Here is a 26,314-nt window from a genome sequence, read left to right on the forward strand (position 1 = left end):
ATAACTTTATATAATACTTACAAAATACAAAAACTATGCCTAAGACTTATTTGACTTTAACTTACGCTTACCCAATCGAAGTCAACAGCCTATTGAAAAGGGTCAATATGAAGGCTATTCTGAACATGTATCGGTTTTGTTGTGCAAAAGATATAATACCCAGTAAAACTGTGCGATCTGCAAGCATTAGATAATGATTAAATTATTTGAACAAAAATGAAGCAATTAAATCATTTTCAGAAATAAATCTGTAACGATTTCCACATAGATGTTGGTAACCTTCATTTAATCAAAATAATTAGCCTTTCTTTTCAGACCGTTTCCGACGTACTAAATCTGTATTCACTTACCCAGCACATATAATGGTAAAGGGCACATACGTAGTTCAAATAAAAATTCCTTTAAAAAAGGAATGGGGCGCCCAATGTGAGCTTGGACGTGATATGGTGAATTCCATGGTGTGTAGATTTGGTATTATAATGATTTTTCTAGGGAAGAGTAGAAGTTCAAAAAATAATAGCAGAGTAATTAAATACATGTACATAGGCCTATGAACCGCAGAATGCTGTTAAAATTTCAAAACTTCTAATAAAATAGGCTTTGAAAGTGAATTAAAATTTACATTTCTTTTTTTTTTTTTTGTCTTTTCATCAACAGTTAACTATACAAGACTTTTCATTCTAATTGAAGATCCAAGTTTTGTTGGTCCCCGTGCTCCACCATGGCAACAAACATCAAGTGTGTACTAGTAGGTGATGGAGGTGTAGGTAAAACATGTTTACTCATATCATATACAACAAACAAATTTCCTTCAGAAGATGTTCCAAAAGTAAGTATATTTTTCCTTTGCTATTTGTTAGTGTCCATGTTTTGACCCATGATATCACTATGACACTGTCTTTGAAGAGCTATCAAATGAAACGGTTAGGCCTACAGCTCGCTAGTCATAATGGTCGTTAATAGTCATCAGATTCATGAAGTCATAAAGGTCGCTAGTCATGACGTGTAGTTTCCTATACCACGAGTTCGCTAGTCATAAACAAAACAAACGGGTTCGCTAGTCATAAACAAAGGTTCATAAGTCAGAAGGCCCACTAGTCATAGGCCTAATAGAAATTATTAATCGTTTTATACCGGAAGTGACCCCTTAATGACCGTTGACCAAAAATCTGTGCACATGGGTAAATGCATGCGTGCGAGTCGAGTGGCGACGCTGTCCTACGTAATCTGTTTTAAAGTTGAAATCACATTTTTGAGCCCTATGACCCCTGAATGTCCTTTGACCCCACAGGTCAAAATCGGTTTTAAGTAGGTGAGTGCTAGAGCAAATGTAAAGGTTGACAGAAGAAAGAAATAACCTGTACGACCAGAAACTGCTGAAATGCAAGAGTCTAGCCGAGATCGGCTAAACTTAGAAGAAGCAGAAACTGCTGAAATACAAGAGTTCAGCTCGGCCGGACTAAGAACTTGACAGAAAGAGGACCTTAGCCAAATACCATTTGGGAAATTAATGGTCATAATCTCCAGGATGCAGGATGTCTAATAATGATGTATATTAATAAGGATACAATAATAATATCAAAGGTCAAATTTTCAAAAAATAATGGTCCAAATTCAATTTAAAAAAAAAAATCTATTTATTCGTCTTTACAAATGAATACAAAAAAGGATATTTTTTTTTATTATGAGAAGTCATCTTATTCTAGAATCATGGGCCCAAGTTCAACAACCTCCCAGCAAACACAAAACATTTTCGACATCATTCGCAAAAGGTTAAATAATGTTGCCAGAAAACGTTTAAATGTCGGGTTATATAAAGGGTATATAAAGGGTATAAAACGTTTTCATAACATTCAACAACGTTTTTTTGATACCTTACTGCAAATATTCTAATATAATGTTATTTAAGTGTTGACAAAATATTTGGCAAAAATGTTTGCAAAAAAATATTTTACAATAACATTTTAAAACATTTTAAAATATGTTTGGAGTGTTTTTTCATACAAAAGGTTTTAAAACGTTTTCATGACCTTTAAATATATAACCCGACATTTAATGTTATTAAAACGTTTTTACCAAATCCGAAAATCCAAAATATAAGCTGTTAAAAACGTTTTGTGTTTTTGCTGGGCTTACATTATAATCAGTTATTAGGTGATGTTTGATACGGATTTGTGTGATACAATATAATGGTAGAGGTTTCTGTATCTGAAATGGACCCGGACTCCGATGTAATCCGTATCACCCAAAACCGAACCTAATAACACTTTTATCATACAGTTCAAATAATTGACAACGCAGTGGCATTGGATGTGAAAGGTAGATGACATCAATCGCTATGTGCTGTGTAGGCTGGATCCTTCAGTCTTTCAACAACTACGCACGGTCATCGGGTTGTGCTGAATAAGGCAACGTGAAGGATTGTGGGTAAAAAAAGCGCCACCATTAGAGGCCAGAAGGATTCGGGCTATGTTCTGTGCGTGATATTAACCCGGATATCAACCCTAGAACTACTGAGCCATATTTTGTACTCACGGACTACGAAGAGAGGGGTGGGGGTATTGCAACCCTCCCCCCACTAATTTTTAATTATAAACGTCATATACCGTTATCACTGGTTAGGCCTATATTTGGTACTGATGTATAGCTATGGGTCACCTCTACCCAGTGATACCAAAATATAAAGTCAAACATTCCCAACATAATGTCGCTATGACGTCATAATGTGAGGGCGCCCATGCAAAATTGGGAAATTCTGGCTATGTGCAAAATTGATTCATCGGTTAAAAATTCTACAAAATGCGATTTTCACCGAATTTTCTCCTAAATATAAAAGGAAATGATTATTTTCACCTAACGAGTAAAAAGTCAGTAGCTCTTGGAAAAATTTCACAAGTGAAAATCATTGGAGGCATCACCACCCCCTTTCTATGGTCATCTTTGATGGTCGGTCCTACCCCGGGTAAGGTGCTGGGGTAAAACTAAAAAAAATTGTATCACTATAATGAGCGCAAAGGATGGATATACGGTTAGCTTACTAGCTTAGGTCGTTTGGGTGTAAATGCGATGCGTGGACCTTATTTAAAATTCGGACTAGCGAGCCTTCGGACTGAGTGAACCTTTTTTATATTCTGACTAGCAAACCATATTTAAATTTCGGACTATAGCGGATCTTCGGACTAGCGGATCTTCAGCTAGGCTAGCGGACCTTCGGACTAGCGAACATTCGGACTAGCGAACCTTCGGACTAGTGAACCTTCGCACTAAGCGGTCCTTCGCACTACCCTACATACCGGTACGCCCCTGCTTTGAGCTTTACATTGAATAATTTTGTACTGAATTCCAATATAATGATTTTTAAATCATTAAAAAAATTCATCGGTAGTTGTCGGTTCTTGTATTTTAAGAAACTTGGATCAAGTTTGGAATATATTTGACCTCAATTACGTACGTACATAACAATGTGATGATATTGTTTTGTTTTTATCTTAGGTGTTTCCCTGGGAGGTGTTTGGCGCTGTTCGCATTGATCCTTATGCTGCCAACTTACTGCTTGGTGGTAAACCATACGCATTGGAACTTTTTGATACATCAGGTATTTTAATACCAATTAAAGCCATATTATAACATTTGCTGAGGAAGACGCCCTCACTGACTTTTTTAAATTCCCTTTTTACACTATTAAATTGTACTTTATTAAACCAACATACCCTGCAAAAGCAAGACTCTAGGTGCTGTAGTTTTGTCAAAATCCGAGATTTTGAATAAAACGCCGGAACGGGCGCTTTATTATTACGATGGAATTATTAGTCGAACGCATACACGATGTTCATAACACACAGTACGTACACGGCGTGCGGGACGGTGATATACACAACAAAGGGTCGTACCAAAACATGACCGAAGGAGTGGTACGTATTGGCGACATGTGCGCTGGTAGTAAAATCCAATGTTCGTTGCTTTTCCGTAGAAAAAAAAAAAAAAAATAAAAAGGGATATATCTGACAGTAAAAGCTAACATTTTATGGCAAAGAAATGCTAATCTATTTTGTTTGAAAATGTTATAATATGGCTTTAAATGGAAGGGGGATGATTGGTATCTTGCGTTAATAGCATATTAATCAACCATTTTCTATAATTTGGCCTCGTTACGTGTAGACGAAACATTTTTGTTGAAAAAAAAAGGAAGAGTGTGGTCTAATGGTTAGGGTACTAGCCTTTAGTGCATGAGGTCCCGGGTTCGATCCCGGCGGTGGAGATTTGACTTGGGGAAAATATGTCTGTAATTAATTGGCAACCTCTGTAGATTAAATTCAGACTTCCGCTGTCCCCATGGTTCATTTAGAATTGGGTAAATGAATCATGAAAGTACTCCGTCCTTTGGAGGGGGTGTTAAGCCGTCGGTCCTGTGTACAGAGAGCCATGCATGCCTGTACATCTCGCAGCCAGTTTCGAAAAGAGTAGGGTGTTAACCCCTTACTGTTCCCAACCCATCCTGGTGTTCAAGTGGATCCCAATGGAAACACCGGTAATAAGCTTCAATAGTAGCTTTCATGGGTTATCCAGGGTTGTCAAAAACAAAAACAAAAACAAAAAAAACCGAACAAATAAAATAAAATAAATATAGCTAAAAAACTTCGGCCGCGATTTTGAATTTCAATAATTATGACTGCCATAGGGGTATTAGATAAAAATACCTTTAAAATGAATGGGGCGCCCAAAGGGAGTTTTGATGTGATGTGCTGAAATGTAACTGTTTGGGTAAAATTGTCTCCTTTATAACAAGCGGGTTGTTTTTAAATAGAAGGAATGAAGCTCAATTTATCATTTCGGTTACTATTGTTAGGCTATGGTATATCATGGGAGAGGGTGTTCAGTGGCGGATCTAGAGCAGTCAGAGGGGTCAATTTCATGTTTCTTCTGACACAACCCCTATAATAGCTACGCCACTGTAATCTATAGTCAACTGGCTGGACTTACTATTTTTGAGTGGAAATTTTCACATCCAATCCTGAACGCATCATCATGCCCTACTGATCATCTGGCGGTAAAATCTCAAAAATAGTTACGTCCATTTGACTAGATTATAGTTCAAATATTATTGTTACTACCTGGATGAATGATAATCTTCATGAACTTACACATTCTTTTTGTGTCCAATGCATTTTTAAAACATTAAAGATGGCAGATATTCAATACATTGAAATTCGTAAATTATTCTTAACATATTTGGGTGACAAGTCTTTTGCACTTTGTGAAAGGTGAAAGAATTTATGACAATGAAGTTATATTTGTTTTTGTTCCTGATTTTTTTAAAAATTTCTCTTTACTTCACAGGTCATGCCGAAGATTACCACAAACTTATACCACAAACAGATGTCTTCCTTGTTTGTTTTTCAGTTGTCTCGCCTTCATCTTTTGAAAACGTTAAAGAAAAGGTAACTTAATAATATAAAAAAATGTATAAAAAATAAAAAGCAGGTGAAATTTATGATTATTGGAAGGTGTGTTATGTTGTGAGAATTAAAGGCACCAATTATAAAGATAGCAATACTGGCTAGATCAGGAAACACAGGCCAATCAAATTAAAAAATCATTCAATACTATACAGAAACCATTTAATCACCATTCATGTCAGAAAAGTATATCAAAGAACATATCAAAAGTCCCCAAAAGTCCAAGTAGTGCATGGAACAGTGCCTAATTTGCATAAATCCAAAATGGCCGCTTATGCAGGGGAGAAATTTCAAATTTGGTCAATTGTTGTTAAAAATAATACCAATGTATTCCTTCATCCGTCATAAGGATTCAAAAAAATTGAAAAATGCTCTGATTTTGATAAAAATGGTTTCATATTGCTCCGCTTGCAGAAACATAAAAAAAAAAGAATAGTTTGCCATATCTCAGGTGGTTTGTTATCTTGGTAACATGACAAAGAAGATTGAATTCCATTGAGCCCTGTTGACCTTGACCTGTTTTGTGATGTTTCCTATGTAACAAAACATCAAAAACAATGCAACATTTCTCATTTTGATTTATTTTTGTCGAAGGAACAATTTGACACCAGTTGGATTAAAATTGGAGCACATTTCCTTTGTAAACGACTGTGGACCCCAAAATTTGACCTTTGTGCTTGCCTATAACTCAAGAACCGCATGTCGGAGAATGGTCAAATTATACTTTTTCTGATTCCATATGATGAGAGCAAGACATTGATATTAAGCGGCCATTTTGGATTTATCGGCATTCTGTTATTCGGTATTATCGTCTCAGGATTTATGCAAATTAGACACTGTTCCGCTACTTGGACTTTTGGGGACTTTTGATATTTTCTTTAATAGGGCAGACCGGGGCAAAGTGGACCAAAATTTTGGTCCAGCCCAAACAGGGTTACAAAGCAAGGCAAGGCAAGGCAAAACTTTAGGTTTATAATCTTACATTAGGACTGCAACTCGGGCTGCAACTAACAAATGCCATTAATAAAGTTCATCAAAAACGCGGTTTTATTGAATGGTGTGAACTTGAAAAAAGTCGTGAAAGTGGAGCTGAAGTGGAGACTCGGAGTGGAGATGGCTTTACAGAAATGCATCCCCTTCAGGTGTGTCTTCATTGTCACCACCACTTACGGCCTATATCAGTATGGCGGATACAAGTATTGCCTGAGTCACTGACGTCTGTTTTCGGTGTTCCACTTTGCCCCATCCACTTTGGACTATTGTCCACTTTGTCCCTTTCCACTTTGCCCGACCACATGAGATTTCTCCCGACATGCATCACTGTCATGTACGCCAATGTATGCTAGCCCTGTGGCATGCATGGAGTAGGCTTAAGCCCATCTTTCATTAATATGGCTATCGAATTAATTCAGCAAGGGCACAGTGCTTTGGCATATGAATTATAATTATTCCTATATATTATCAGATTAAACATATGAAAAACAGACATTTTCTGTAAAAAGCACACATGACTCACACGAACGCCCCCTATCACAAACAATGCTACATCCATGTAGTCCATACAGGACCAACGCAATATTTAGCACCATAATCCACGGCGTTGATTATAGTACTAAATATTGCGTATTGGTCCTGTATGGACTACATCCATGCCGTGTTCTAAATATAATGAGCTTGGAGATTGAGGGCAGCATATACATAAGTTAATGGGTGTGTTTCGTTTTGCCCCTTGGTCCACTTTGCCCCGGTCTCCTACTTTTCTGAAATGAATGGTGATTGAATGGTTTCTGTTACAATTAGTGGTGGGTGATTTTTTAATTTGATTGGCCTATGTGTCCTGACGATTTAAAAGGATCTCCTTCGCACAAATTACATGTAGTAGGGAGTAACGGTGTATGTTGTTGAGATTGTTGCTGGTTGTGATCTTTAAAAGTTAATTAAACGTGTTGATTGTGGTTTATATAAATAACTTTATTGTGCTTCAGTGTGGTCCTTGCAAGGCAGTAAGTGGGGTTGTGTCCCCCACAGCTTACCCACGTTTCACTCAAAATTACGGTCCCCCAGGGGACTGGTGCACACCGACATCGCCTGGCTAATAATTACTTAGTACAGCAGATATGCTAAAATAAATACCCGGGATCGATACACGTGAATGTGCTGTGCACGATTTTGATATTCAGACGAAAATCTTTGGATACCGGGGTAGAAAATGATGAGTATCTCCCGTAATTGATTTCGTCTAAAGAAGCCAGATGTGGTTCCTTGCACTTGAATATATGTATTGAACAGACATGATAGTCGTTAGCTTGCGTCTTGAGAAAGACGCTTGCGTCTTGAACTCAAAAACTGACAATAATTCTGATTTTTATATGTGCCGAACTATATAGCGCAGTGTATAGGCCAATCGTGGAGGTAGTCTAAAAGCAGATGACCCATGGCGTACCATGCTCACTCACACACAGCGAGGTCAGTCACCGGGCTATTGTCAGTAGCCTTAGTCAGATGTCATTCGGCCCATTATGCGTCTCAAAACTATTAAACAGGTCGGAACAAAATGGCCATGCGTGGCGGTGGATTCAACCTACAATGGCGATTTCTGCCATGAAGATATCGGGGCGATGACACTGTGTGGTGTCAACCCGGTTATCCTGAGATTCATAATCCATACACTAGACAAACGGACGTCCCGCTACACTGGGACGTCATTGCACTCGGCAATTTCGGCGTCCGGGAATTTTGAATATCGCGTATTGAGAGACGGATGTTTTTATTCGTTTTTATGGTCAATATGAGTTTGTCTTAAATAAAACTAAGTGATTCGTGCTTGATAATTATTTTTCTTACATAAAGCATAATGTTGTGATTGCCGGAGACTTCCTTTAAAGCCATATTATAACATTTCCACACAAAATAGATCAGTATTTCTTTGCCATAAAATGTCAGATATGTCCCCTTTTAAATTTGAGCCGAATAACTGAGGTAAAGCAAAGAAAATTGGAATTTATTACCAGCGCCGATGTCGCCAAAGTATCACTCCGTCGGTTGTGTTACGATACTATCCTTAGATGTGTATATCCGTCCCACACGCCGTATACGCACTGTGTTATGCATCGTGTACGCGTTGGACTAAATATTTCCATCGTAATAATAAAACGATGGTTCCTGCGTTTTATACAAAATCTCGGATTTTGACAAAACTACAGCACATATACTCTTGATTTTTGCAGGGTATGTTAGTTTAATAAAGTACAATATAATCATGTAAAAACAGAATTTTGAAAACATATTTTTTTTTTTTTTTTTTTTTTTATTTCTTTTTTTTCCAGTGTACATTTTACAATCATAGTTTACTCAGATAAATACAGAAATTTTGATTTCTATACACCAGGTATTTTTAAATATTAAACAATACATAAACAGTACCAGCACACACACACTCTCACATACATATTTATATAGCATTTGATTTGTCTAGCTTTTACAATAAGAAGAAAATGTTTAGTTGAAAAGTCCTTCCAAACCTGCCATTTATTTTGATAAACTCGGTATTTTGAATCTTTTAAAAGAATGAATCTTTCCAATTTATGATAATATTCTATTTCCTTCTGAAGAGGGATAAAAGAAAGGGTCGAATTTTGGCATCTTTTTCTGTATATATAAAACTTAGTTAGAATGAGAATTAAATTGATAGCACTATTTAGTTTTCCTAAATCTGTCCCGAAAAGAATATGATATCGGTTGAATGTGATAGGTATACCGAGTTTTTGTAAACACCAGGTTTCGAGCTGAGACCAAATGGGTTTAACCTTTTTACAATCTGATAAAAGATGAATTATCGTTTCGGGTTCCTTGTTGCAAAAAGTACATATATTATCATTTCTTTTGCCAATTATAAACATAAATGTATTTGTGGTAAGAATTCCATTTAAAATTCTGTACTGAAACCACCGTAATTTTGTATCCATTGTACATTTAAATGGCAACAAAGAATATACCTTCCATTCATCATCTGAAAAGCTACTATTTAATTTTACTTCCCATTTTCGTTTTGCTCTTGGTATCTTTGAGGACATAAGTTGTTTACAGATTGATCTGCAACCTTTTTTATCTTTTAAAATAAAACTGAAATGAAATGGGATAAACGGCTTAGGAATTGCAATAAATGTAGCGTTTTCCTGAAATAGATGCTTGAAATTACTCTTAATTGCGCAAATTACACTGTTGTATTCCAAAAAATTTAGCCGTAATCCATAATTTGTTTCAATTTCATGAAGAAAGAGAAAACGGTTTTGGTTAACATGGACAAGGTCAGAGACAAAATCAATACCTGCTGTCCGCCATTTTTTATAATTTATTTCTTTACCACCAATCTTAAACCATTCGTTTTCCCATAAACATGATCTTAACACATCATCAATTGTATTAGGATTGTGTTTTTTCTTTTACCTTAGACCAAGATAAAGAACTTCTTTCCAAAAAACATTTTGGGAATTTTGTGCTACTTTTAGTGTATAATTTGCGCCCTTTTCAAGATCATTAATATGTATACCAGTTGAAATAGAAAAAAACATCAATCCTTTAGCATCAATACATCCATTTACAATTCGTCTAATCCATGTACATTTCAATGCTTCAAAGAATAAATCTACTTTAACCAATCTTAATCCACCTTCAGAATAATCATTTGACAATTGATCTCTACTTATTTTATCTCTTGTACCTTTCCAAATAAAATTATAGATTTTCTTTTGTAAATCTTTTATAAAGTCTTTTGACGGGTTAGGAATTGAAAGAACAAGGTGGTTAAACTTTGGTATCAGTAGGGATTTGACTATAGTTATTCTTCCAAAAACTGTCAAGTTTCTTTTAGACCAATGATGCATTACCTTTGTCACCGACTCCATAACCTTATCATAGTTCAAATTAACCATTTCAACCAAATTGGTTGAAAATTGTACTCCCAATGCAGAGAATTGTCCGTCTTCAACCCACTTTAGATTTTTATTTGTAATGCCAGGGTTTGGTTTTCTACCTCTAAGTGACCCAATATACACAACATTTGTTTTATCCTCGTTTATTTTCAACCCTGACAAACGCTCAAACAAATCCAGTGTTTTTAACGTTTGTAGTAAACTTTCATTACTTCCATTTAAGATCACAGTCGAGTCATCAGCGTATTGGGTGATTTTACAATTAATATTTTCAACTGTAATACCACATATATCAGTATTTTTTCGTATGAGACAGCCCAACATTTCAGCACAAATTAGAAAGATATAAGGGACAAAGGGTCCCCTGTCTGCAACCTCTACCTAAATCGAATTGTTTTGAGGAATTTCCATTTACCAAAACTGAGGATTGACTTTATTATAAAAAGTTTGATCCATTTTGTAAAAGATGGACCGATATTTAGAAAATCTAATGTTTTAAAAATGAATTTATGAGAAACGGAATCAAACGCTTTTTCAAAATCTATAAGCAATAGCATACCTGGTTGGTCATGTAATTTTGTGTATAAAATTAAATCATAAAGTAATCTTATATTTTCTCCAATATACCTTCCTTTCATAAAACCTTTTTGATCATCATTTATTAGGCTTGGTAAAATCTGTTTCATTCTTTCAGCAATACACGATGAAGCTAGTTTATAGGTTATATTTAACAAAGTAATAGGACGCCAATTCTTTAGGAATTGTTTTGGTTTGTTTCCTTTAGGAAGGAGGGTAATAATCCCTAATCTCTGCGTAACTGATAATTCCCCTGATTCATATGAGTAGTTCAGAGAACGTAAGAGAAAACCTCCCAAGTCTTGAAAAAAAACTTTCCAAAATTCAGTGGTAAACCCATCAGACCCAGGACTTTTATTGTTTGACATTTTCTTCAAGGCAGTTAAAAGTTCGTTATAAGTCAAATGCCCTTCGAGCTTTTTTAATTGATCTTGAGTTAATTGAGGTAAATCTGATCTTGAAAGATTTTGGTCGAATTCTCCAAATATAAATTGTTGTCTTTACATTCATACAGTTTCGAGTAAAACTTAAAAGTTTCTTCCATTATTTGGTATTGATCTTTTATATCATCCCCGTTTGCATTTTGTAAATGAACGATTGCTTTATTTACACAGTTTCTTTTTTCCAAGTTCACAAAATATTTAGATGGTTTTTCTCCGTGTTCTATCCATCTTGCTTTGGATCGTAACATTACGCCTTCCATTTTTTCCTTCCTCATCTCCTCTAATTCGGACTTTTTAATTTCAACATTTTCTAAAACGTCTGTATTGTTTGAATCACCTAGCTCTTTTTCTAAAGTTTCTATATCTCTTTCAAGTATTTTTTCTTTATTTTTATTTTTTTTGTTTTTTTCTGATGCATATTTGATCGTTTCCCCCCTTATCTCCATGAGCAATACTTCAAGAAACAGTTGTTCATTTATCGTAAACTCGAGCTCACTTGCAGGGATTTGATTTATATTATTTAAGTTATATGGTGATACTGCATATTGTTTCTTAACTTCACTAATTTTTTCTTAATCCTATCTATGTAATCAATTTCTTTTAATAGCGTATTATTGAATTTCCAAAAACCTTTCCCACGTTTAATAGGAGACACGTCGAGCGAAAGACTAATAAGAGAGTGATCTGTTCGATATCCAGGGTCTATTTTAGATTTCACTAAATATGTTGTAAGCTCTTCCGATATCAGAAAAAAATCTAATCTGGACTGTTTTAAAGGAGTTGGTTGACGCCAGGTATATCTGCGAGAGTTTGGGTTTTGAAGTCGCCACGGGTCTATCAATCCAAGTTCTTCTTTCATTTCTAAAACAGTTTTTCTCGCTTTTGGATTATTTATGCGAATATAATTCGAGGTATCTAATTTTGGATCTTGAACCAAATTCCAGTCACCACATAACACACAATGGGCATTATCAAATGTTTCTATTACCCTTTTAATGTCGTGATAAAAGTTTGGCTTGTCATCATTTGGACCATATATTGATATAAGTGTTATACGAACATTGTTAATAGATACATCTAAAGCTACCCAATTTCCTTCTTCATCATTTTGTGTTGTATGGACTTTATAATCTAAATTGTTATTGAGAAAAATGGCAACTCCTCTTGAATTTGAGGCAAAAGAGCTAAAAAAAGCTTCACCTCCCCATTCAGCTTTTACCATTATTTCCATATTCTTATCAAAATGAACATCTTGCAAACATAATATTGAAACACTTTTGTTACGCAAATAATGCAAAACATCTCTTCTTTTTTGTTTAGCATTTAAACCCCGGCAATTCATTGATAGAATTTTAACATCATTAGCCATACTTAATCATTTTCAATGTCTATAATGGTATCATGGAACACGTTTCATGAGGTAATTGTACATAGAAAACTCTAGACATACATATAAATTATACTTTGATAAATATGGCCACTCACCCGCACACACAAACAGAACCATGCAAAAAAGAACATGTAAAAAAAACAAAGAAAATTGGAACAAAATCTTGGTAGATACCCAAAAAACAAACATAAAGAAACTAAAAAAGTATCTACACACCGCACTCATCTCCGAGCCGACATGGAAACAGCATTTAAGAAAGGCAAACTTTTTTTGTCTGATTTTTTCAGAATAGTAATTTGTAGCATGTTTTGTTTTTATCAATCAAGCTCCAAATATTACTCATTTTGTTCAAATTATTGTTTTTGTTCAAAACCATACATAATTTAAAGTTGCATTTTTTTTTTTTTTAAACAGTAGTATGTACATAGGTTTCCTATTTAAACAAAATTTACCAGCAAATGTTACCTTTCTGCAGTATCCATGTAAACTATAAATGCATTTAAACCACTAACGTGGTATAAAGCTATAGTATGAAACGGCCAATACATATAATAAAGTGGATAACATTGGAAACTAATTATATTACATAAGTATTTTCCTTTCACCAAAGGCATTCAGACAAGAATGGCCTATGATTTCACAGTTTATTTTGTTTACATAACAATCATAGATTGTTATAACATAAACAATACATAATTATCATAAAGTGGATCCATTGGAAGCTATGTGACATAAGTATTTTCCTTTCACCATTGGCATTCAAACAGAAAATGATTTCACATTTTATTTTGTTTACATATATAGATTGTTATAACATAAACAATACATATCACAAATTGGATAACATTGAAAACTATGTGACATAAGTATTTTCCTTTCACCATAGGCATTCAAACACAAAAAAGGGGCCTATGATTTCACATTTTATTTTGTTTACATATTTTAGATTGTTATAACCTAAACAATACATAGAGTAGATAACATTGGAAACTATGTGACATTAGGTATTTTCCTATCACCATAGGCTTTCGAACACAAAAAGGCCTATGATTTCACATTTTGTTTTGTTTACATATTTATATATAGATTGTTATAACATAAACAATCCATATCATAAAGTGTGTGATGAGTATTTGCCTTTCACCATAGGTATTCAATCAAACACAAAAAGGCCTATGATTTCACATTTTATTTTGTTTATATATTTATATATAGATTGTTGTAACATAAACAATCCATATCATAAAGTATGTGATGAGTATTTTCCTTTCACCATAGGTATTCAATCAAACACAAAAAGGCATATGATTTCACATTTCATTTTGTTTACATATTTATATATATAGATTGTTATAACATAAACAATCCATATCATAAAGTATAAGATGAGTATTTGCCTTTCACCATAGGTATTCAATCAAACACAAAAGGCCTATGATTTCACATTTCATTTTGTTTATATATTTATATATAGATTGTTATAACATAAACAATCCATATCATAAAGTATAAGATGAGTATTTGCCTTTCACCATAGGTATTCAATCAAACACAAAAAGGCCTATGATTTCACATTTTATTTTGTTTACATATTTATATATAGATTGTTATAACATAAACAATCCATATCATAAAGTGTGTGATGAATATTTGCCTTTCACCATAGGTATTCAATCAAACACAAAAAGGCCTATGATTTCACATTTTATTTTGTTTACATATTTATATATAGATTGTTATAACATAAACAATCCATATCATAAAGTGTGTGATGAGTATTTGCCTTTCACCATAGGTATTCAATCAAACACAAAAAGGCCTATGATTTCACATTTTATTTTGTTTATATATTTATATATAGATTGTTGTAACATTAACAATCCATATCATAAAGTATGTGATGAGTATTTTCCTTTCACCATAGGTATTCAATCAAACACAAAAAGGCCCATGATTTCACATTTCATTTTGTTTACATATTTATATATAGATTGTTATAACATAAACAATCCATATCATAAAGTATAAGATGAGTATTTGCCTTTCACCATAGGTATTCAATCAAACACAAAAAGGCCTATGATTTTACATTTTATTTTGTTTTGTTTATATATTTATATATAGATTGTTGTAACATAAACAATCCATATCATAAAGTGTGTGATGAGTATTTGCTTTTCACCATAGGCATCCAAACACCAAAAGGCATATGATTTCACATTTTATTTTGTTTACATATTTATATATAGATTGTTTTGACCTAAACAATACATATAGTAGATAACATTGGAAAGTATTTTCCTTTCACCATAGGCTTTCAATACACAGAAAAAGCCCATGATTTCACGTTTTATTTTGTTTATATATAGATTGTTATAACATGAACAAATATTTTACAATATATATCATAAAGTGGATAACATTGAAAACAAGTATCTTCCTTTCACCATAGGCATAAGCATCATAAATGGTTTTGTTTGTTTTGGGTGTTTTTTTTTTATATCGTCGTACACATTTTCTGACTTTTCTTGCTTTTATAAGTTTATATTTTACAATTTTATGATACGATCCGAACACAGAAAGTGATTTGTTTTTTCAACACCCAATGTCATTTTTTCACTAATGTCATTACCTGTACTACCATAACTTTTGAGACTTTCTTTTCCAAACCCAAAGTTGTACATAAAATTTATATGGTGTGCACATTTTATTTGAAACCGATTAAGGACTGGTTCATAATCAGCATTTTTTTTTCTTTTCAGCAAAATTAATATTGTTCGATATAAAGGATGCCGTTGATAATCTATCAATAGCTTGTTTGCAGTGTCAAAGAAAAAGACTTGCTATAGCATAGCTTGTTCTATTATTTGGTGTACATCTTCCAGGCACTGCCTTTTGCTTCCTTGGCACGATATTCTAAGTACACTTTCACCCCATTTACTCTGATCCTTGTTGAATTTCCTTCATTCCGTAGTCTTCTTGCTTGAGTAGCCAACTCACCCCTCGTACGTTTCATCTCTGCAGGGAGATCCGTGTAGCACATGACTGGCTTCCTGTCCTTGATATAACCGCGAATTTGGCTTGCTTCTAAAACACAATCTCTGTCGGACATGCAACCAAAACGCACAATGATGGGATCCGGTCGTTCCTCTCCTTCCTGTTGCTCGCGCCCCTGTAAGTCTCTCTTTCGACGTGGTAGTCGATGCGCGTTCACTATGATCACTGAATCAGCGTGTTCTCTTCTAAACATGAAATCCGTAATAAGGAACTCTCGCACTACATCGTAAATGTCCTCATCTTTGGTCTGTTTCACTCCATAGAAAAGCAAATTTTGTTTCCTATCATGAATTTCAGCTAGGATCTGATTAGTTCTCATTTCATTCTTCGCCTGGAAAATTTTGGCGTTAATCTCCGGGATCTGCTCCTTTAGGATTTGGTTGACAAATTTATCATTGTGGTCCACTGACTTGACCAAGTCCTTGATTTGGTTTTCATTTTCCGTTACTCTATTCACTGTACCTTTTAAGGGTCGGTTCATAGTGAATATTCGAAGGCGAATATTCGTTGTCGAATACTTTTTGTGACGTCAAAATATATACGGCAACGAATAAAATATGATGACACGCCGAGTTGAGTCGGATTAAATATCGCGCAACTGATAGCGAGATACTATTGATTTATATGAAAGGCTCGAGGTCACCTGAATATCGTTCGACGAACGATGATTTCAAAAATCCCCAATGAAAATTAACCTGCACAGTTGTGCAAAATACGTCTGGATAGTTCCAAAATGGCTGATAACGAACTGAAAGAAAACGTTATTAGTGCGGTACAAGCGTACCCATTTTATATGACATAAAAGTAAGGGACTATATAAAGACGTCCAGAAAAAGGAAAATGCCTGGCAGGCAATAGCATTCCAATGCTGTAGTGATGGTAAGTTATGTTTTATGCAAATAATATGATATTTAGGCTTACAAACATAACCTACAAGTGAACGGTTCATTGTTTGCTAAATCCAAGCGAGATCACCCGAAAATCTATGCAAGAGAAATTTCTACTGCTGCTGATGAAAAATCCTAGAGTGCGTTTGGAGTTTTTTCTTCACTTTACCAGTAGGCCTAATAAATTCATAAAAAAATAAAAATAAAATAAACATTTAGAGCGAATGTTTTTACTCACTGCTCACCTGATCCACTTTCCCAGGAAATATCGATACTCCTTTTTTTTTCCTGACTTTCCAGACATAATTATGAGTAAACATCAAAATTAATGTTTACAAAACAGTCAAATATATACATTCGTTTGCATTTTGTACATTAATATTAATAATGTACAAACATTAAAAAAGGGGGCCTAAGAGTATGTCTATTTTTAATCATATATTAATTCCGCCATGCCCAAACATATTTTATATATGAAATCGTGTAAAAACTGACCCCTTGTAAATCTATGGAACCCCAAATTCCAATCAAAAATAAAAAAAACTTTGTTATCAAAATACACTAGGACTATACATTGTATTACAGGAATTTAATAGATGGTGCATTTTAATAAATAAATAGATTAACACGGGTAATGGACGAGAAATGTTTGGCAATACCGGATTGACCACATAGGCAGTGAATAAAGAAATTAATAAAAATAAATTAAATGAGAAAATGAAAGCAAGGACATTTGGTGAAGTATTGTTTTAGAGTGCGAAGGAGTCCTACATGTTATCCTGGCCCAGGACACTGATTAATGTAAATTCGACCCATAGTTATTTTATCTACTTTTGCCAGCATTCAACCTGTTCAAGGTGATTTATGCCTATTTTAAATAAAATTCCGAAATCTGAAGTATCAACGTTGTATCGTGCACAAATTATGATCCGAGACTATTTCATTTGACACGGTTGTATATGGATTTCAAAAGATCGGTCCTATAATAGATATCGATTAGAGAATTACAGCAAGAGACTTTGAGGATGCCGTAATCCTCTTGACCATCAACCAATCAGATAGACATATTTCAGAAATATATTCGTAGAGTTGAAACTTGTTCAACTCTTGAAATATATATTTCAAGTAATCTCGTTTCACATTTAGCAGCAATAAAGTCACGAAGGGGCGGTAATGCTAATATACGATTTCAGTCAGATATTGGTGCAAATATACGATTTCGGTCAACTATTTGGCTATCCTTTGCCGAAAATTATGAAATGTATATCAGTAACAACTCTTAGGAGGGTTTTCGAGTAATTTTAACGAAATAATGAGGTAAAATAAAAGAAAACCCACTTACAATTTTGGACTTGACGCTTAACTGTGGTGTTCTAGGGGAATTAAAATATCACAATTAATAAGTTTCATTCAAAATCGTTGTCCTACAAGCACATGTTAAATGGCTCGATTCACATTAGGTATAAGTTGGGACATTGTCAGATTGTGTGAACATTACAAATACAAACTAGATCTGGTTACAGATCTGGACCTAGCCGGGGCCGGAAATGCCGGTCTTAACTTAAAGTTTGACCTTTGACCGGCTATTATGGACATCTCACACCATTAATGGTGCATCACTGTAGCATGTAGGGGCTTTATCCGTCTTCCATAGGCCGAGATACAGCTACTTTTCCGTAATTTTAAACATTTTTGTGCAAATTTGACGTTTTGCCCTCCTAATGACCTTTGACCCCAATATAAAAAAAACCTTATATACATCGAGAAAATGCATTGTTACAGTTTAAATTTAAAAAATCCACTATGCTTAGTTATGGAGATAAAAATTCTTAAAGTTATTTAGCTTCAAACCGGAAATGACGTCTAAATGACCTTTGAACAAACAAATAAAAATACTGTGCATACATCGGGTAACACTAATGCATATATGAAGTTTATGTCACTCTGGTTTGGTTACGTTTTGAGTTTTAAAAAAATGAACATATTTGATGATTTTTGGTTTTTGACCGGAAGCGACCCCTTAATGACCTTTGACCCCAAAACTGTAGACACCCCAAAGACCCTGGTTGGTAGCAATGCATGTGTGCTAATGACAACACTTTGCTATGTAATTTGTAAAAACAGTGATTTTTTGAATATTTTTAGCTTTCAGACCGGAAATGACCCCCTTAATGACCTTTGACCCAAATTCTGTGAATAATTTATAGGCACTGGATATAGGTGATGCATATGTGCAAGTGACGTCATTGTAGGATGTAACATGTAGGAGAAGAAGCATTTTGAAGATATTTGGTTTTATACCGGAAATGACCCCTTAATGACCTTTGACCCCAAATTTGTGAATATCCTATAGACACTGGATATAGCCGATGCATATGTGCAAGTGACGTCATTGTAGGATGTAACATGTAGGAGAAGAAGCATTTTGAAATTTGTTGCCAGAAGAAGAAAGAAGAAGAAAGATCCGATAGCATCACAAGACCTAGCCGGTGTCCCGGCTAGGTAACAATAAGGTTGAAAAAGAAAAAGCCATTTAAAAATGAATTTAAAAGATCGTCTATTTGTAGCTTTATGACACTGAATAGACCAAATATCTGCCTCTGACGAAAAAAATGTTTTCCATGCTGAGTATGTCATTTCAAAAAGAAAGAAAAAAAGGCGGATATTACTTTTTAAAAACTCAACGCATTACTATCTAGGCCTATAATTATAATTATAATGTTATACTTGATTAGATAACAATTAGCCATGTGTTTGATAATTACAGAAAATTAAATATGTAAAATTGCTTCTCAAAGCAAATTAAATTAGCTGGAATATGATTGTATGGTGTTAAAGTATGCAGTTTAAAGTGAATTGTAAACAAAATGTGAAAAAAAGAAATGGCCCTCTTGCATTATATGACCACTGTGGGTCACTTATATTCAATTTGCTCCTCCTGATCATCCTCCACCCCGCAAATTATGCAAATGTTAATAATGTTTACAATATTTATTATGCTTACTGTATTGGTCTCATCACAAGCTTTAGTTTGACACCAAATTTAACTACATAGGCTGTAGGCCTCCCTGGGTAGGCCTATATTATGAACCCCAAAATGTTACATCTCCACTTAAAACGCATGGTCACTTATTGACTTATTTATTTCTTTATTAACTTATTAATTTATTTATTAATTTTTATTTTCAGACATTAAATCATGACAGTAGTTCAATATTGAGTTTACCTATTATTTTATTGACTACGTTATAGAAATTCTCAAATTTTTGCTTACCTAGGTCAACGGGCAATACTTGTTAATAGTCGGGCAACGCTGTGAATTGTAGAAATATATCTTTCTCCGGTTCATAGTTTTATATTCGAAGCCGCATATATTTTGACGACCAAAAAGTATTCGAAGCCGAATATTCGCCTTCGAATATACACTTTGAACCAGCCTTAACTGTGCCTCTATTGCATCCATTCGAGCGTTTAATCTTTTATCCATATTCAATAACAAGTCCTTCAGTTCAGCGTTAGTCACGTCGCTCACATTGTTCGTATTTTCCGCCATTTTCTCACTGTTGTTGTTTTGTTGTCTGGTAAACATATCTTCCAGTGTAGTTTGCTCTTTTGCTGGCTGTTTTTTCCCCTTCTTTTCGGGCATAGTATGTTCAGCAGTGCTCCTCAAATTATATGAAACCAATGACATTCTCCAAAATTTTGAAAAAATATTGAGGGCGTTCTCCATGTTATAATATGGCTTTAAGTAGCTTTAAGTGGGAGGAATGAGGATTACTGGATCTGTCCTGTGGCAAGATACAAGAACTCCTGCAGGTAAACTGTCATGCTGATATACCCTTTTCATTTTTGTATTTTTGTATAAATACAGTGGGTACCTGAGATCACAAATCACTATCCCAGGACTCCTTTCATTCTAGTCGGCACACAAATAGATTTGAGAGAGGATGCAGGTACCATAGAAAAATTGTCCACGAACAAACAGGATCCAATCACAAAAGAGCTAGGTGAAGAGCTGGCCGGAGAGCTGAAAGCAGTCAAATATATGGAATGTTCCGCCACTACACTGGTGAGTGGCATGTCATCAAAACAGTGAAAAACATTTCGAAGATTTATAATGGTAGGACTTAGATTGCGCCCACTGAGTGCAATCTAAGTCCTACCATTACAAATCTTCAAAATGTTTTTGTTGATGACATTAAATTGCACAAATGTTATACCACATTTTGTATAAAAAAATAAGACATAATACTTGTGCAATTTTTTGTTTGGGGGAAAGAATAACAAAAATTACAAAATGTTTGTGGCAACATTTGAAAAGATTTCTAGTAAACATTGGGTACAGCTGAAAAGTGATATCTTCTTGATTCTTGAAGAGGTTCATTCATCATCATCAGTCGGATGCGGAACAGGCGACTACAAGCTTTCCCCAACTATTGCGATCTTGGGCAAACGAAACAATTTTGTTTGGCTGCAGCATCCCTTCAGTATCTCCATGCAGGTGGTGCTGGACATACTGTAAGTACAGTGTGCGCGGCCGTCCCGGTTTCCTCTTCCCGTGTGGTGGAATATAAAGGGCATATTCTTTCACAGGCTCGTCGTCTTCAAGACGCAGTATATGGCCGAGAAATTTGAGTTGATGAATCTTGACTCTGGCAACCAGTGGAGTGGTGTTGGTCAGATTGTAGATGGTTTCATTTGGAATCCGATCCACACGCTTGATGTTTAACATGACTCTGTAGCAAGATGTTGCAAAGGCATTGATCTTGTTTTCCATGTCCTTGGTGATTACCCATGACTCGCACCCGTACAGAAAGACATGCATGTGTACCACAAATTGTCTCAAACAGCTTGGTTTGCTTCGATTGGCAGGGATGGGCTTCTCCAAAGGCGTTCCAGTTTCCAGAAAGCTGCCAAGGGTAGTGCTTTTCTTCTTTTTAGGTCTCCAGCACTAGAGCTATCTTGGAACCCAAGTACTTGAAGTCTGTGACATGGTTGATGGTACTACCATAAACTTCAAGTGCTGGTTGGGCATTACAGTTTGCAGTCATATATTCTGTCTTAGGTGCGCTGATGACAAGGCCTAGATCTGTTGCTGCATGCAGTTCTATTATGTTGCGACTGGGCCCGGGCTAAAAGATTCCAACAGGGCAATATCATCAGCAAAATCCAGGTCATTCAGCATCCTAGCAGGATACCTGCTTGACCGACGTGGGTAGGTAATAATTCCAGTGTCAATTCCAGAAGTTAATTTCTTCAGGTAGTCTACCAGGATAATGAACAGGAATGGTGCCAACACATCACCCTGAAGCACCCCAGTTGTTACTTGGAAAGGCTCTGAGATACTTCCATCTACCATAACAGCACTATTGGAGTCCTTGTAGAGCACCTGGATGGCATTTACCACTACCTTTGGTATTCCATAATGCCGCAGCACTGAAAAATGACGGACCTGTTGATGGAGTCGAAGGCTTTTTTGAAGTCCACAAAAGAGACTGTCAAAGGAAGTTGGTACTCCTTGAAGCCTTCCATGATCCTCCTCAAAATGTGTATTTGCTGCGCACAGCTGCGACCTGATCTAAAGCCAGCCTGGTTACTTCTCAGTAAAGGATCAATGTGAGGTTGGATCCTGTTTAAAAGGATCTTGTGTACACTTTTGCGGCAATGGACATAAGCGAAATACCACGGTAGTTTGTCATGAGAGAGAGGTCGACTTTCTTTAGTATAGGAATGATATCATTTGTGACCCACTGACGTGGCGGTGTCAGCGTTGAGAATACTTCCATACAGAATTTGAGAATCATATCAATCATGCTATCCCCTCCTCCCTGAAGTGCTTCAGCAGTTATAGCACAGTCCAATGCTGCTGCCTTGTTGGTCTTCATGGCTGCTATTGCTTCGACTACTTCTTCACGAGTTGGGGGCTCGGTAATGATAGGAAGATCTTCAACAGCTGGTGCAGGAAGTTCTGAAGCTGCTATGCCACTGTCGTTGTTAAGGAGTGAGCTAAAATATTCCTTCCATTCCCCACGCAGTTCATGGTCACTGGTTGAGGCTGTTCCATCCCTCTTTTTGACTTTCACCCCTTTCCTTGAGTTCTTCCCAGAACGAGAGTGTATGATTTTCCTGGTGGTGGTGTAATTTCCAATCTCGTCGGCCAGCTTCAGGTCTTCCATCTGCTCGTCAGATTTATAAGAGTTGTTAAGGCTGGTGTTCAAGTTCCTCCATCTTTCTCTAGCTTGACGAGAAATGGAGTGCCGCTCTTTGGCCTCATCCCTTTCAAGTTTAAGTCTGATGGTTGAATCTGATACCCAACTTGGCAGTCCGCATGGCTCATGCTTCCCAATAACTTTCTCAGCAACTTCATGGACCCCTGTTTCAGAGGTTCATTAGGTTTGTAGAAACACATAATATGCATCTTGCCGGGGCATCGTGTCAAAACCAAAAGTATTTTACTGACTTGACAGTTCGACCATCTTGGGCGATGACCATGTTCAAAGTGATGTTTGTCTATTGCAACTTCTGTACACCAACAGAGGGCGCACTAGCACCCAGAAGTGGATCGTATACGTGACTAATTAGATAACGGTGTACCCCCGTCTCTGTTCATGATGTTCGGTGCTCTCTTAATCCTTCTCTGGAACACCATGAACAGAGACGAGGGGGCACACCGACACCGCCTGGCTAATAATTATTTGGTGCAGCAGAGACATTAAAATGAATACACGGGTCGATACACGTGAATTGCTATGCACGATTTTGATATCAGACGAAAATCTTCGGGTACCGGGTTAGAAAATGATGAATATCTCCCGTAAATTAATTTTTCTCAAGAAACCAGATGTGGTCTCATACACTTGAAAATACGTGTTGAACAGATATGATGGTCGCTAGAATGCGCTTTGAAAATTGGCCGTGCGCTTTGAACTCAAAATCGGACCAAAACTCTCAATTTTATATTGCGTTGGTCCTGTATGGACTACAACGTGTAGTACCATGGTACAGCTGCACTCACTACTAGGCAGTATAAAAGTCGATGACCATTGACCTCAATGGGGTATACAAGCTTATTCACGCACAATCAAGATCGATTACCCGGCTATTGTGAGCAGCCTAAGTCATGTCCCTCGACTAATTATTCGTCTCAAAGAGCTTCAAAGGTCTGAACCAAATGGCCAATCGTGGCTGTGGATTCAAAATACCATGGCGATTTCTGCCATGAAGATATAGGGTCGATGACACTGTGGGGGGTTCATTACCTTAGTGGTAATTACCATTGTCTTTGCATGTGATAAACTGCAAACAATTTTTATCAGAACTACAACTCATTTGTTTGTAAACAATGTTTTGTTTCCTCCATTACAGACTAACGGAGTAAAGCATGTATTTGACGAAGCTATCCTGACAGCAATGGAACCACAACAACCACCACCAAAGCAGAAATGTACGCCCTTGTAGTTGTTTCTTACAATGGCTGTCCCTTACCCTTCTCCAACTATGATCTATTTTTATTTTATTTCGTTTTTATTTGGTTTCAATCAATTATGCAAGACTGTTAAATTACACCACATTAACGCTTGATTCATAATAACATTAGGGTAGTGAAATAGGATCGCAATTGACATTACTTATCAAGCATGTGAGTAAACTAACAAAATGTGAAACATTATTGAAGTAGTAACTAAATTAGTATACCAAAGAGCAGTGGCGTACCGCGGCCGCCCCAACCCCGGGGGGCTGAAGAAAATTCAATTTTGCCGCCCCTTCCTCAACAGCCCGAAAAGGTTGACCCAATTTTTTTCTCGGTCGTTTGAAAAAGTGAAGAGCAAAAAAAAAAAAAAAAGGTTTCAGGCGCTAGCGCCCTAAAAGGAGCACATTTTGATGTATAGTACCATTTTTTCTAAATTTGTTATGCTTTATCAAATTTTTCCGCCCTTTTTTATTTACTAATTCTTTTTGGCGCCCCTTCGTTTTTGCCGCCCCTGTTTTTGCCGTCCCTTCTTCTTCCGCCGCCCCCTGCTTTTACCCCGGAGGGGGGGGGCTAGCGCCCCAAAGCCCCCCAAAAAAAAAAAAATACGCGCATGATTGAGAGGGTGATTATGGGTTTGGAAATTTATTTTCCTACATTAGGGAGTGTTCATAAATACTTTGGTAGGGGGGGGGCTGGAAAATATGTAGGGGGGTCATAAAATTTTAGGAATTCTGAATAGGGGGGTTAAAAAGTTTTGGGTGTATGAACAGGGGGGTTAAAAAGTTTTTGGGCACGTAGAGGGGGGGTGTAAAACTTTAGCTACATCAGTCCTGAAGCAAAAAATATAAGATAGCCTGAAATTTTTTCAGTCGCTACGCGCGCAAATCTTCCAGTAAAACCAGAAGAAAAGTTAATTCCAGATAAAGATATTGGATCAGGTCCTTTATGTATTTTGAGACGGTCAGTCAATAGTCAAAGATATATATTAAATTAAGTACCGTATGAAGTATTGAAAATTGCCTTGTTGTCTATAACTTAATTTTGAGGTTTGTGTCAGTTCCTTCTGGTCTGCTCTTTAAATCACCAAAAAGCTGCAATATCTTTGCTCTTCTTTAGTGTTGACAATTTTACAATAACGTTTCATGCAGTACAGATTATTAATTTATTATCACTAAATTATATACAATTAAATCATGTTGCATTACAATTATAGGCAGAGGAACTTGGAGAACCGGGGTACACGTGTCCACCCCCTAATTTTTCCATGGGGCATCCCCCTAAAAATCCTAGTAGGAGAGAAAAAAAATTAGCTGTGGTCTAAGACCACGAACACAGCCGTGTTGTGACCCCTTACTGACCTTTGACAACAAAATATATGAAAACCCCATAGGCATTGGCTAATGTCAATGTATGCGTTCACGTGGCATTACTTTGCCATGTTATTTGTGGCAGAAGGGACATTTTGAATGTTTTTCGTCTCAGACCGGAAGTACCCTTTAATGACCTTTGACCCCAAATCTGTGTACACCCCATGGACACTGGGTAATAACAATGCATGTGTGTAAGTGGCATCACTGTCCTGCGTAATTTGTGGGAGAAGATGCATTTTCAAGGTATTTCGTTTTATACCGGAAATGACCCCTTAATGACCTTTGACCCCAAATAAAAAATACCATATATACATTGGTTAAAAACAATTCATGTGTGAACATACCATCACTGTCCTATGTTTTTCTTAGCTAATAAAATTTTTTGAAGATATTTCGATTTATACCGGAAGTGGCCTCTTAATGACCTTTGACCCCAAATCTGTGTACACCACATTGACACTGGGTAATAACAATGCATGTGTGCAAGTGGTGTCACTGTCCTACGTAATTTGTGGGAGAAGATGCATTTTAAAGGTATTTCGTTTTATTCCGGAAGTGACCCCTTAATGACCTTTGACCCCAAACAAAAAAATACAACATATACATTGGGTAACTGCAACTCATATGTGAACATACCGTTACTGTCCTATGTTTTCATTAGCTAATAAAAGAATTTGAAAGTATTTCGTTTTAGACAGGATGTGACCCTTTAATGACCTTTGACCCCAAATCT

The 26,314-nt window shown here is 35.9% G+C and overlaps 1 protein-coding gene across 1 annotated transcript; it reads left to right on the forward strand.

Moving 5' to 3' along the window:
• Positions 1 to 673: 673 nt before the first annotated feature.
• Positions 674 to 24,679, forward strand: LOC140146138 (cdc42 homolog). Its single transcript, XM_072167897.1, has 5 exons — positions 674 to 829; positions 3,508 to 3,595; positions 5,338 to 5,438; positions 20,612 to 20,809; positions 24,106 to 24,679. The coding sequence occupies exons 1-5, from the start codon at positions 722 to 724 to the stop codon at positions 24,196 to 24,198; spliced, it is 588 nt and encodes a 195-aa protein (XP_072023998.1). The 5' UTR covers positions 674 to 721; the 3' UTR covers positions 24,199 to 24,679.
• Positions 24,680 to 26,314: the final 1,635 nt, after the last annotated feature.

Source organism: Amphiura filiformis, chromosome 2 (assembly GCF_039555335.1).
Source record: "Amphiura filiformis chromosome 2, Afil_fr2py, whole genome shotgun sequence".
Lineage (NCBI taxonomy): Eukaryota > Metazoa > Echinodermata > Ophiuroidea > Amphilepidida > Amphiuridae > Amphiura > Amphiura filiformis.